We start from the raw sequence: 15,305 nt of genomic DNA on the forward strand, positions 1-15,305 counted from the left end.
ATAATGAATAAGCTCTTTTATTAAATAAATAATAAATCTCCTAGTACATATCATGCTTCTAGGACACCATTCCTAACACTTTTAGATGAAATTTGATTTCTATTTCTGCTTTGGACAAATCTGGTTATTCTTGTTCATTTGGGAATGGAAAATTTAGTTTGTTTCATGATTTAAAATTGGTTGGTTCCGGTTATTTGTCAGGTGATGATAATCTTTATTTGATTGATGCAATTGCTTCATTTAACGAATCCCTGCAATTAAGTACACGAGGTATAAAGAGAAAATTAACCAGTGAGGATTTAGTTGCGTCATGGCACAAGAGATTAGGTCATATCTCCATATGGAGAATAGAGAGACTTGTGCTAGACGATATTCTAAACCCCTTAGATTTTATAGATTTTAATGTTTGTGTTAACTGTATAAAGGGGAAACAAACCAATAAAAGGATATTTGAAGCCAACAGGACTTTGGACGTCTTAGAACTTATACATACGGACATTTGTGGATCATTCCCTACGGTAGGTTGGAATGGTCAATAATTTTTTATAACGTTCATAGACGATTATTCTAGATATCGCTATATATATATATATCTCTCATTTATGAAAGTCACAGTCACTGGATGTGTTCAAAAATTATAAAAATGAAGTTAAGAACCAATTCAGCAAAAGGATCAAAATCGTCAGATCTGACCGTGGTGGTAAGTACTATGGTAGATATGATGGTTCAAGTGAATAACATCCAGGACCGTTTGCTAAGTTCCTAGAGGCATGTGGTATCGTCCCGCTATACACTATGCTGGGTTCTCCCACTATGAATGGTGTTGCTGAAACAAGACGCTTAAAGACATGGTGAGGAGTATGATTTGTCATTCCACCTCACCAAAATCACTAGAGGGAGAAGTGCTTAAGACTGTAACATATATCCTTTACAGGGTTCTAACTAAAGCGACTGCCAAAATCCCTTATGAACTTTGAACGGGCAAGAAGCCTAGTTTAAAGCACCTACACATTTGGGAATGTCCAGCTGAGGCAAGGCCTTATAGGCCTAATGAAAGGAAAGTGGACTCAAGAACTGTGAGTTGCTATTTTATTGGATACTCTGAAGGATCCAGGGGGTACAAGTTTTATGATCCCACGACTGAGTCGATTTTCGAGTCGGGAAATGCCCAGTTCTTTAAGGATGTCGAGTTTATGGGAGGAGATACAGTTAGGGACTTTGTCTTTGAAGAGGAATATGTTGATATTCCCATAGATGCTATTGCCATTGATCAGGATTCCGTTCCTGACTTTGTTCAAGACACAATAGATCAAAATAATGTCGGAGAACCTCTCATTTAAGACATTATTCCAGAAGAACAAACTTTACCACCTCAAGAACTTATGTCATTAAGGAGATCCACTAGAGCAAGGAGAAATGTAGTGCCAGATGACTAAAATGTATTTCTCCAATAACATGAGGTTGACATTGGAGTGATGGAAGATGATCCGATCAACTTCCGTCAAGCTATGAAAAGTTCTAACTCTCAGAAGTGGATTGATGCCATGAATGAAGAGATTAAGTCGATGAAGGACAATGATGTGGGGGATGTTGTCCCATTGCCAGAAGGTGTGAAACCTATTGGTTGCAAATGGATATTTAAGACCAAGAGGGATTCGAAAGGCAATGTGGAGAGGTACAAGACTCCTCTTGTCGCCAAGGGCTTTACACAGAAAGAAGACATCGACTATAAAGAGTCTTTCTCTCCCGTTTCTTTGAAAGATTCTTTCAAGACTATAATGCCATTAGTGGCGCATTTCAATCTTGAGTTACATCAGATGGATGTAAAGACAACGTTTCTCAATGGTAACATTGATGAGACGATCTATATGGTGCAACCAGAAACTTTTGTGTCGGGAGACCCAAAGAATATGGTTTGTAAACTTAAGAAATCCATCAAGCATCTCGACAATGGTATTTCAAGTTCCATCAAGTGATCATCGCGTTCAGTTTTGAGATGAATTTGGTCGATGATTGCATATACCATAAGTTATGTAGGAGCAAGTATATTTTCTTGGTTTTATATGTCGATAACATTTGGCTTATTAACAACGATATATGCTTATTGCATGAAACTAAGAGATTTTTAGCTAACAATTTAAGATGAAAGATCTTGGTGACACCTCTTTTGTATTAGACATAAAGATCTTGCAACGACACCAGAGATTGTTGGATCCTTAATCCAACATCGGGTTTATATGTGAATAATTATGTGTTGCAGACTGTCATATAAGGTTAAGCCCATTTAAAAATGACCAGCTAAGGTTTGGATAATTTAGGCTTTAACTAGGGCTGGCAATTCAGGTAGTGACATGACGACACGACTTGAAACCTGCACGAAATTAGCGAGTTTGGGTTTATCATAAATAGATTTAGGTCAAAATCAGGTCAAACCCGCAAAACACGAATAAATAATGTGTCATTTTCAGGTTGACCCGCCAACCTGCAATTGACCCGTGATAACCCGTTTATTAAACGTGTCATATTTGGGTAACACGATTATATAACTCGTTTGTTACCCGTTTATTACCTAGGTTAAAAATGTTTCAGCATTTATAAGTTCCTACTTCCTAATCTCACAAGTCGCAGCCGCCCAAGCTCAACATTCCAAAGTCCAACCCTCTGTCTCTCGACTATCCTCTCCTTCGACTTCCACTCTCTTTCAACTCTCCTCTCCACCGCCTGAGTTCTTAGTCCACCGGAGGACCACCGTCTGAGCTCTCAGTCCACCGGAGGACCACCGCTTCTCTCAGTCTAGACCCACCCACCCTCGCCCTCACCTACCCTCGCCGCTTCTTATTCTTCTTCTTCTTCTTCTTCTTTCCTCTCCGCCTCATTCTCTCTCGACTCTCCACTCTTTCCTCAGCCTCGGGGAGCAGATTCTTTGCTTGGGGAATGGATTCGGCCTTCGACAAGTATTTCCCCTGTCCCTTTTTTTTTTATTTTGCTGATTTGATTTGAGCTATGGTTTGCTTGGGGAACGGATTCAGCCTTAAAGAGTAATTGGAATATGCTAAATGTGAAATTATGAACTTTTTAACTCTGTTTGAAGTTGATTAGAAACATTGAGCGTGGTCTTACAAAATCAAGGACGAACTTAGCTTCTTTTATTTTGGTTGGTTATTGTGTTGGTGTGAGCTGATTTTTCAGTCCACGTGATTAAAGTGAGTTTGTTTGGGATCATGGATTTGTAATTCAATAAATATCTTGCTTTTCATAGACATTGCGGGGAAGTAGTGTTGCAGTGATTTTATGAGCTTGTTGAACCTTTGTGTTGAAACATTTTACACTGAAAGAATTGCACATGTGATTCTAGCAAGAGTATGTGAGGAAGCGATATGTAAATCGTTGAAAGTTAATTTTATGGAGAGTCAACTGGTTAGAATGAATCAAGGTTTATAATTGTTTATCTACTTTAGAGTTAATTCATGCATGTGAACTGTGACTTGATCGTGTTTAGAGTTAATCCATTGGATAATACCTTTTTTTGGGCGAAGTTTATGTATTTTTTCTATTTTTCTTTATGTGTACAATTGACGATCCTTGTTTTTCTTTAGGAGGTATCAATTTGTTGATTTTATGCCATTTTTTAGTCTTTTTCCTCAACTGAATCGTTTTGCTATTTTGTTCTTTCCTTTATTTTTCTGTTTGTGTAATTAATAACTTTTATGAGTTTTCTTGTCGGTTTGTTTTACATTGAATCATGGTCTTAATTACTATCCAATTTAACTGGTGTAATATTTGCGGATGTAAAAGTGACTGAAGTTGTCTTTTAATTTATGCACATTGCAAAGATCAGATCTGATCAACCATTTGGGGGTTGAGCTCTTAAAACTTTTCAACTGATATATTTGAGCAAAGGTTGGAACTTGGTTCTAGACATAAAGATTGATGAGTTGATCCACACACACAGATTGGCCTTCCCTTTGGGTGGGTTTTCAATGGGGATTTTTTAAGAGTTGGGATTTTTTGGTAATTTTGAGTTTCTTTCTGCTCCTCCACGAGAAGCGGAGGACGCTTTAGAGCATGAGCCAGACGCAACAATAGAGGAGGATTACAGCGATGAAGAGATGGATGTTGACGAGCTTGAGAGGAGGATGTGGAGAGATCGCATGCTATTGAGGCGGCTGAAAGAGCAAAATAAAGAGACAAAGGTGGTTTCAAACTTATTTAAATTATGTATATTTCCTATATTGATTTTGAACTAACTTGTATCTATATATATTTGTTTTCGTGTAGATTTCAATGAAGAGGTGGAGGATCTTACACAAGATATCTTCAACTTTTCATTGAAAGAATAGGAGCCTTTCTCACAGAGATCAACTTCTCCTTAACGTAATGATGTACTTGGAGTCCCCCCACTGCAACAAATTATTTAAATGTTTAATTATTAATCATGTATGTTTGTTTTCTAATTTGTGAGACTTTTATGTGTTTGTTTTTTAATTTGTGAGAGACTTTCATGTGTTTGTTTTAATTTTAAACTTAGATTATGTAATATATCTACATCATGTTAAACAAGATGAGAAACATGTTCAGAAATAGGTTCTGAAATAAGTTCAAAAATAAGTTAACACGACCTATTAATCACTTGTTTCATAAACGTGTTGGCAGGTAATTAACGGGTTGACACACACGTTTATGACTTGTTTCATATACGTGTTGGCAGGTAATCAACGGGTTGTCGACTTGTTTAATAAACTGGTTAATCGTGTTGTGTCGTGTCAACCCGCTAATAAACAGGTCGTGTTTGAGTTTTGTATTTTGACGCGATTAATAAACGGGTCGTGTTCATGTCAGACCTATTCGTGTCAACTGAGGGGTTCAACACGACACGAACACGACCCGTTAACACGAATTACCACCCCTAGCTTTAATATATCTAATAGCTTTTAATGTGTAGAGACTTAATGGTAATTTCTATTTTTATGTTGAGCTAAAATATAAATACTAAAAGGTAGCATGAAAGTTATTTATATATAGTAGTTATGTACCCAGATTGCACATATCATTCTATTCTTTTCTGACATCCCATCATCAGAGAGAAAATATAGAGAAAATTAAAAGATTCTCTAGGAAAATGTATTGATTTGAAAGATAAACCACACGGTTCTAGAGAGTAATTTATTGTCATGGATTCAGGTATGTTTTCGCTTATTAATCTGTTAATTCTTGATGATCCAACATAAATATTTCCTAAATTTTGAGAAATATTTTAAATGTAAAGATATTTTCTATCAGGTTCTTCTGCCTGATAAAATAAGAAATATGTTGTTATTAGTTTTCGTCCGTCTAAAATCATCCAAATACGACTTTCAGAAAGTTGTAAATCTGATCAAAGAAACATACAAAAACACTAAAATAACATATACGAAATCAAAATTAAATCGAGACCTTGATCATTATAATTCAAGATCTAAATGGACATGTGTTACAATTTAAAATAAAAATTCTATCAACTCTTGAAATTCTCTCCATTAATTCCTGTGGAAAGAACACCGAAATTTTAGATGAAAAGATCAGAGAGAAAAAGGATAAAGGAGGAGAGAGCCTATATGGACTATGATAATTAAGAATAATTTAGGGCTCGTTCATTTCACCGATTCGAATTTTCAGTTCTAAGTTTTTACAGTAAAATGCTCTCAGAAAATATCACATCTAATTTTTTCTGCTACAGTGAAAAGTTCTCACAAAATGTCACATTTCAGTTTGAATTAAAAACTCGAATCCGCGAAGTGAACGAAGCCTAGATCAGATAGTATTTTTGTATCACAAGAAAGAAAATTGGAAATAATCGCAAATAAACTTCTAAGGCCTCGTTCATTTCACCGATTCGAGTTTTCAGTTTTAGGTTTTTACAGTAAAAAGCTCTCAGAAAATGTCACAACTAACTTTTTCTACTACAGTAAAAAGTTCTTAAAAAATGTCACATCTCAGCTCGAATTGAAAACTCAAATTCGCGAAGTGAACGGGGCATAAATTTAATTAGATAAATAATAATAATGCCCTTTTTTTAAATCCCTTGCATGCATATATACGATTTTGATAAATTATGATCATTTTATGTTCTAATAATATCCGCCTTGTCACGATGACGTGTAGGTGACAAATATATACAACCACTCGGTGCCGAGTGCATTATTGGGCATGTGAGACAGCAAAAAAGCTTATTAAGAAAAAACAAAAACTTATTCTATATGATTTTGAATAATTTATATATAGGTATCAGGTCATGAAAGACTACTGATTCCTAGCTAGCTTGCTAGGCTGATTGAGAAGAGTTTTCTCTTTGAGAGCCGCCAGTTGTTTTGCTGGTCGGATTAATAATATGCATGAGCACGTACACCGACCCATCCGACACAATTATTAGCCATTTCATGATATATATATATATATATATATATATATATGTATATATATGTCTGTATATATCGAAAAGACAAAAGATAGACAATTGATCTGTCATCATGGAAACAACTAATTGATACACAGAAATAAGTTTATCTATTCCTGTTTTTGGAGGCACAAATGGCTCGGAGATACCGCAGAAATTAAAGCTTCAAAATTTTTATCGTCTTATTTATTTTATCGATTTAAATTTTTAATTTTAATTTTATTATAATTAAAATTTTTTATAAAAAATTACATTTAATTTTTTTATTATAGTAAAAAATTCTTATATAAAATTATATCTCAATTTAAATTAAAAATTTAAATAAATAAATTTAACGAGACCTGCGTAATTATTAAGCTGAAACTCCGCTGAAAAAGACAGCATTAAGAGATTAAAGTAGTATATCTATGTTTTTCTTTCTTTGGTATATACACGATCGTCTTAGAGATATCATTTTACAACGACGTCCAGATTTCTTGTTTGGTTAATTTAGTTAAATTTGCACTAATTAAATTTTCCTATTTGCAATTTGTTTTCTGTGTTGTTTCGAATGTATGTTGTATTAATTATGTTGTGTAAACTTTGCTGTCCTGCTATATCCTATAATAAAAAATTAGTTAAATGCATAGTGGAGGTATATATTATACATATAATTAGCTCTCACTTTCTATTGTTGTTATAAATTAGTTATTGATCGTTATATGATCATGCTTCTATATAATATTATATTATATTAATTTGTTGTTGTTAAAAATTAGTTATTGATCATTATATCATGACTTTTTGCTACCCTTGTTATTGTTATATATATTTGAAAGGAATCAGTGTTATATATCTTATTAACTAAAGTATTATTGGACGTAGTACTTTCTTTACTAATAAATTTAAGTAATTAATTTGTCACTTATTGTTACTGTTTTATTATTATCGTTTTCTTTTTCATATTAGGTAATGGTACTGAAAATGATTAAAAACAAAAAGAAAAAAAAAAATTGAAAGTTGCATGGAAATTGTGTGAGACTTTTGCAAAAGACGTAAACGACACGTCATTTATTGTTGCCAACGACACGTTGAAATGTTGTTTTCAAGTGGATGACAAGAAAGTACAAAACGAAAGGCATTTGATCCTGTAATTTTACGGTCGTTTCCCGTGCCATGATGCAAATTGTCCTTTTCAAACAAAATTAAGTAGATTAAGGTATCGTAATCATATTTTCGTAAATAACATCGTACTTCAATTAAAATATTCCGAACACAATGAAACCAATGTGATAAAGTGTTAAACTACAAATTAGTAAAATGGTATTTTTCCTTGATTAGCCAAAGAAAAAAAATGGTATTTTTCCTAAATGATATGTCGCATTACGGAAGAAGAGATAATTCGGGATACACTTCATGTCGTTTGTATGATAAAGATATCACATGTCGTCTTTTACGAATACAATGCATCATTTCATCAGTGTCGTTTGTCTTGAAAAGTAAACGTCTCGTCATCTTGTGCCGTTGGACAGTAAACTACTGTAGACGACAAAAATGATGAATGTTCACTACTTAACTTAATATCCTTTATAAAAAAAAATACATGTCGTTCGATTGAAACGACAACTAAATGGAAAAATGTAATGTCGTTTCTTGAAATTTAAATCGTTTGTGGAGTATAAACGACAGAACTATAGAAAGCATATTGAAAAATTTTCTTTACAAATTCTAAACCAAGTATATTTATTTTGTGTTGCTTCAAACTGAGAACCCCAAAAAAAAAAAAAAAAGACAACTAATTTCCTGTCGGCAAAAGGGGTTCTTCATCTAGGGGGTTCTTGTTCTTTGCCACAAGGCATGAGATAAGCCAATAGAGAAAACCCGCAGTGAAAAAGCTGAAAAACCAAGCATTGTTGTAGATGACCACAAATGTGTCCGAAACCGAAGAAAGAATCCCAACTTTTTGCAAGAATCCCGGAACAACCGGCAAAATCCCAATGACCAACGCAAATAGAGCGGCCAAATTATAGCCTCGTGAGTAGTAATAAGCCCCATTTGGACTCATTGAGTACAAGTCCTTTAGACTTAATTTTGTGCCTTTGATAAGATAGTAGTCAGCCAGAAGTATACCTCCAATTGGGCCCAACAAAGCAGAATAGCCCACTAACCAAGTGTAAACAAAGCTCTCACTTGATTTAAGAAGCCTCCAAGGCTGAAATGCAATCCCAAGCAAAGCCGTGAGAATTGCTCCTCTTCTAAATGTGAACTTGGAAGGGCTAAGGTTGACCAGAGCATTAGCCGGGGCCACAACATTGGCTGCAATGTTGGTGGTAATAGTGGCAAGACTAATCCCAAAAATGGCTAAGATCATTGTCGTTAGGCCACCACCAATTTGTTCAAGGAGTTGAATTGGATTAGAAACGACACTCCCAAAAATGACCTTTGTTGAGGAGGTCACGGCAAGGCCCACAAATGTGAATAGGCCCATGTATATCGGAAGCCCGACTTGGCCCACAATTTGGTCCTTTTGGCTCTTTGCATATCTAGTGAAATCAGGAATGTTGAGAGCAAGAGGGGCCCAAAAGCTTATATTGGCGGTGAGTGAAGGGAAAAAATGAGACCAAAACTCGGATGAAGAGAGCCTTGAAGACAAAGAAAGCATGTGACCAAAACCACCGGCCTTAACATAAGCCCAAATCAAAAGACAAGAAGTGAGTAAGATGAGGATTGGAGCTGAGTACTTCTCTAGTTCTCTTATCCCATCAATCCCTTTCCAAACAATGGCCAATTGGGCAACCCAAAACAAAATAAAACAACCAAACTCAAGTGGGGATGTGCCTAACCATGGTAAAGTCATGGAAAGAGAAGAAGAGTTTTTTATGGAATTTGGCAAGAGAAGGAAAATGGCCTCACCACCGATCCAAGTCTCGATTCCGTACCAACCACAGCCCACAAGGGCTCTTAGAAGAGTCGGGACATGAGCACCGCGGATACCGAAAGAGGATCGGGCCAAGACCGGGAAAGGTATGCCATACCGAGTCCCCGGGTGACCGGTGAGGACCAGTGGGAATAAAAGGATGAGATTGGCACAAACGACCGTGGCTATTCCTTGCCACCAAGCCATGCCAAGTTCAACGAGGCTACCGGCCAAGTAATAGGAGGGGACTCCAACGACAAGTCCCACCCAAAGACTTGCCATCTCCCACCCCGAAAACGACCGCTGAGAATCTGTCGTTGGCTTGAGATCGTCGTTTGTGAGGCTCGGATCGAGTTGGTAGGAATAATTCTCCGATGTCGTTGATGAAGAAGCCATGCATATTGGAGTCAAAAGGGAGCGTTTGCTCTTGGTGGTTGATAACTTGGTACTTGGTGATGATAAAGAAGAAGCGATAGAGAGAGAAAAAGGCAGTAATCTTGGGGTTTTGATGGCCGTTGAAGAAGAAAAGGAAGAGAGGTGGGGATGGAGATGGTGATGGAAGCTAAAACATAATTTGGAGATCATATTTTTTGTTTGGAATAATAGCTTTCAGATGGGCATGTATGGAAAATTGGATTGATTCCAAGGTATCTCTCTGTATGTTGAGATGGGAAGTGTGTGGTTAAGACTAAGAGGACGTAATTGTCATTTCCCCCACCGCTGCGCGTGGATGAAGAAGAATCACACCTTTGAGCTCACGGGATCTTTTGACTTCTTATTTTTGAATTTTTGTTTTCGGGACTATGTAATTTTATATATATATATATATATATAGCTCGGGGTTCTAAATAGTAAATAAGCTATTGATCATATTAAGGCCTTGTTTATTTCACTGATTCGAGTTTAGAATTTAAATTTTGTTACAGTAAAAAGCTCTCAGAAACAGTCACATCTAACTTTTTTACTACAGTAAAAAGCTCTCACGTAAAGTCACATATTAACTCGAATTAAAAACTCGAATCAGCGAACTGAACGGGCCCTAAAAGTGGAAGGACTAGAAAAAATAAATTATTAATAATTTTATGTTTTTAGTTATTAAAATTGTATTAAAATTATTTGTTTTGTATATTTATTTTATTTAATGTGATTTTAATTTGATTTAACAGTTAGAAGTTAACATTACCAATAAAATTGTATATTAGAGAAACTCTTGTTAAAAAATTGAATAAGATTTTAAAGATTTCATAAACGACACCGTTACCTATATTTTATAAGTATCGTATGATTAAATTGTACCGACCAATATTCTTATATGGTAGGGGCACTCTATTGTAGAATTTGCTCATTAAGAAAATATCTACGGCATAGTGAAAAATATTAAGTTCTGTTAAATCATCTAACTTTTCTTAATTTAATATGACTTTGATGTAGTCATGGTTTAAATCTGTTACGAATCTCAATGAAAGTAAATTTTTCATAACCTACACTATAATTTTCGTTTCTCTCTCTCTCTTTTCATTTTTCCTTTCTTTAAAGTTTTTGGGTTACTTGCATAGCAAAATGTGTGATATAATATCCAGACTTGATTATATTTGATCTTGGGAATGAAAATGAGTATACGATTCGAGATTTGGCGGTTTAAATAAATGTGTATTTTGCGTGATGAATTATTAGATGTGGGGCTTCAGCTAACTACCAATCATTTGTGTGCTACTTCACACCATGTGCATATTCTGTGTCGTAGCTTTCAAAAACGACACATTGACTTGGATAACAACGCAATTTCAGAGAAGGGCAAAACATTAAGATGATATTTGATTTATGTATTCAGAATCATTCTCGTTTTACGTATGTTTTTTGTTAGAGAAAAACACTATAGAGAACCATGAATCATGATTCAGAATCAGGAACGAATATAAAAAACAAACGTCTCATAAAAAATGAAAAACCGACAGTGGCTCGACTTTAAATAGATTTGAAAAACAAAACAACGATAACTCCTTTGATAACGACTTCGTCCATAAAAATTTATAAAAACGACAGTAAAAACAATATCAGCTTGGGAAACAGCACTATCTTTTGATATGATCGTTCAGAAATGGCGTTTGCTCAATTAAATATTAAATATTATAGAATCATATATATATATATAGGTCACCAATTATTTTCTCTAATGCTCCACCCCATGTGCGTTTGTTTGGAAGAATCCATCTTCACGCTTAAGTCTTAACTACCAGTTAGTTTTCTCTGAATTAGGTACAAACACATTAATTGAGATTTAGATCTGTTTAGACTACTTAAGATGATACAATATATTAGAGGATACTGGACACCGAACTGATTTCGTAAGAATAATAACGATAAGTTATAAACAGCATCTTGGAAAAGGAACAAAATCCTACAAATGAGAACTTTAATTATTGGTTTGAGTTTATTTTTCCAAGAAAAAAAAATCTAGCAAACAGATGAGCAAAAGTTGGCATTGGATAAAGAAAATTAAACCATATTGATAATAGTCTATAGGCTAGACTAGACAGAGAAAATTTATTTTTAATTTGAGTGCTTTCGTATTAGTTTACCAATCTATCTCAAAAGTTTAAGCTATTAGGAGATGGGCCAACAGTAGTTTTATACTTTAACACTCATCCTCACGTGTGGGCTGGACAATGGGCAATCGTGTGGGTAAATTAATTGAAAAACCTAACACGTGAATATTTAAGCCCGAGATATATAAAGACCCAACACGTGATGACAATTTAAATAGGGATAAAGAGTGAAATTACGAGGGTTTGAACTCAGGACCTCCCGCTCTAATACCATGTTAGTTTACCAATCCATCCCAAAAGCTTAAGCTATTAGGAGGTGGGCCAACAATAGTTTTATACTTTAACACTTCGGCACTATTTAGATCATTGGTGTCTTCACATCTCAGAACAACAGTCAATTATAACCCCATTGCCAATAAAACAGAACTTGTTCATATTTTATCAACTAAAATTCAATGAGTCTAAGGGGATGTTTGTTTCATGTATCTGTTTTTAGTTCTGAATCATAATTTATGATTCTTTACAGTGTTTTTCTCTCACAAAAAATTTAAATTTCAAAATTTAAAATCATGAATCATAATTCTGAATCTATAAATCAAATGTTACCTAAAATCATAAGACAGTCATAGACATAACTTCAACCCCACAGTAGAGAATAGGAATTGATCTAGGGATGATAGGACAATGCCACCTGGCAGGTAGTGTGGGTGCTTATATGGCACGTTAAAGGCAATATAATGACAACATTTTGAGAGTGGTTTAAATCTAAACATGTCACGTTAGAGGCAATACAATGACAACATTTTGTGAGTGAATTAAATCTAAAGCCCAAAAGTGAGACACATCGTGAAGCGGTTAAAATAAAGAAAACCATATTCCTTACACAAGAAGTTTCCTTCTTTCTAATTCATTCGTTCGTATTGTCTTACATGGTTCTTTAGGGGCAAACACACCGTATGAGGAAGTTTCCACCGTGCCAAGTCAAAATTCTTGCTTTTTTTAGATAATTGCCCATAACCTAAATTTCACCTGTCCCTCTAACTCTTCCAACATCCACCAAAACCAATATGTAAAAGACAAAAATGACCCCTCAAATGCTTAAAATTTCCAAATCTATACACCTTGTCAAATATTCACCAAAAAATAATTTTTTTTAAATGAACTAAACTCCTATACTATATATACACACCATAGACATAATCACCAACTTATACACTTGCCAAAATTTAACCCACACAAGCAAATCTACCTAGCTAGCCATATTCATATATATATTGCCACGTTTACTCTCATAGATTTGAATCCCTCAAAGCCATATGTATATATATATATATATATATGTATGTATCAATTCAACACGGCCCCCCAATTTTTATTGGAACAAACAACCCATTCTTCCAAAATCAAACCGTTCCCCCAAATTTCTCTCACATTTTATTCACATGCTCTTTTTCCCTAAATAATCTCTTCTAATTATATAAAAACCCCACTTTCCAATTTCTCTTTAAAAAAAAAAACAGAAAATAGAATAAATCAAGGCAATGGAAAGCAGAAAAGTGCCTCCAAATCTCATAAACTCAGTCTTCACTCCTCTTGTAATCTCCGGAACCGGCATAGTCATCACTGCCGTAGCAATACTATTATACCACTTCATAATAGTAAGGTTTTTCCTCAACACCGAAAGGCACATGAGAAGAGTGATATTTGATGGATCTTTGGTTCATGAAGAAAAACGACACAATCAAGGGTTGGACAAGAAAATCCTCAACATAATCCCAACCCTCCATTACTCCTCCCAAAAGAGCACTGGTCAACCATTTCGCGTTGACCAAAGCGAGTGTGCCATTTGTTTGGGGAGTTTGAGGAAAATGTTGTCGTTCGGCTGTTGCCTAACTGTGGACATACGTTTCACGTGCAATGTGTGGACGAGTGGTTGTCGTCGCACACCAATTGCCCAGTTTGCCGATCACCCGTTTTTCCCATCGTGATTCCCAAAGTGCCCTTGTCCGCCGAAGATCACGACAATCACGATGATCGTGAAATTAGAGTACTTGATCATGAAGAACGGTGTCGTTTTGATGATCATCTGCCTTTGGATCTGCCTAGTCACGTTGAACAAGCGAAGCCAAGGCGTGTCGTTTTGGGGTTGAAGAGGTCTTTCTCCATGGATCAATCTCATGTCCTTGTTGATATATTACAAAGAAAAAATTATCATGATGATCATAAAGTCTATTTTCCTTCTTCTTCGAAAAAGTGTCTTAGACAGAGCAGATCGTACACGGATCGGTTTGACTGGATGTCATCGGTATCAATGATGTCGTTTTCGCAGCTGCGGATGGGAAGAGATAATAGCATTAGCAATATGGGTAACGGATCAGATTCCACTGATCCTTGCTAAATTTTTTTGTGTTGGTTTTTTTATTTTTTTTTTTTTGAGCAGGCTTTAGCTAGTACGTGATTTGATTTTATAACTTGATTATGATGATTTCTTTTAGAAAGTTAACTGACAGAACAAATTTCCCTTCTTTCATTTACATATTTTCCTCTCAATCGTGCAATGTTAATTTTTTTTTTTTTAAGGCAATTTGGATCACGTGACATTCTCTGAAATTAGTTGTACCACAAATGGGTGGAGATAATAAAATAAAGTTCAGACGGCACCAGACTGAGTAAATATTTAACATAAGTTATGTTACATAACCACTAAATAAATTAATATAAGTTTCTATTTAATATATCCAACACTATGCATGTGCTTACCTATCCCATATTATTACATCTCATATCATAATTGACCTAAAGTTGGAAGTCTTCAAAATCATTAGTTTAGCGATGGTATATCGGTGTTAAATAAAATTGGATTTTAAGAATCTTTTCTTCTTTATTCTTTTTTTTTTTTCTTCTTCTTCTTCAATTTGTAATGTAGATTTACGAATTGAATTGCTTTGCCGAAATGTATGCCGATCTTCTTCTTCTTTATCACCTATCTCTAAATATTGAATACTCTTGCGATCGATCTATGTCTATGAATATTGTATGTTATGCTTCTGTATGTTTTATCAAAAAAGTAATTACCCATCATCTAAAATACTAATTTTAAAAAGAATAATTTGAAATCTATCTTCTTTACATAATATTAGATTTTTTTTATTTTTTAAAAATTATTTATTTATGCTACTCATTTTGCCTTTTTCATATTATGATGTGTTGAGCATTACCATAAAGTTGTAATCTTTATAACAATGAACATATATTTATATATTATACACAAATATTGCCCATCTTTATGCTACTTTACATAATATGTTTGTTTTTAAAGTAAACACAGATCTGTGCTTTTTTTTTTCACATTATTTTTGTGTTATTATGCATTTCATGGAATGGCCCGTCACAAGTATATTTAACATGCATAATAGCCTTTCAAGAATTG

General features: G+C 34.7%; 1 protein-coding gene across 1 annotated transcript; it reads right to left on the reverse strand.

Moving 5' to 3' along the window:
- Window positions 1-7,863: 7,863 nt before the first annotated feature.
- LOC21405425 (purine-uracil permease NCS1) lies at window positions 7,864-10,202 on the reverse strand. The gene has a single exon (XM_010100546.2). It carries the CDS (start codon window positions 9,912-9,914, stop codon window positions 8,208-8,210), a length of 1,707 nt encoding a protein of 568 aa, XP_010098848.2. The 5' UTR covers window positions 9,915-10,202; the 3' UTR covers window positions 7,864-8,207.
- Window positions 10,203-15,305: the final 5,103 nt, after the last annotated feature.

The sequence above is a fragment of the Morus notabilis genome, unplaced genomic scaffold (assembly GCF_000414095.1).
Source record: "Morus notabilis unplaced genomic scaffold, ASM41409v2 Scaffold124, whole genome shotgun sequence".
In the NCBI taxonomy this organism is placed as follows: Eukaryota; Viridiplantae; Streptophyta; class Magnoliopsida; order Rosales; family Moraceae; genus Morus; species Morus notabilis.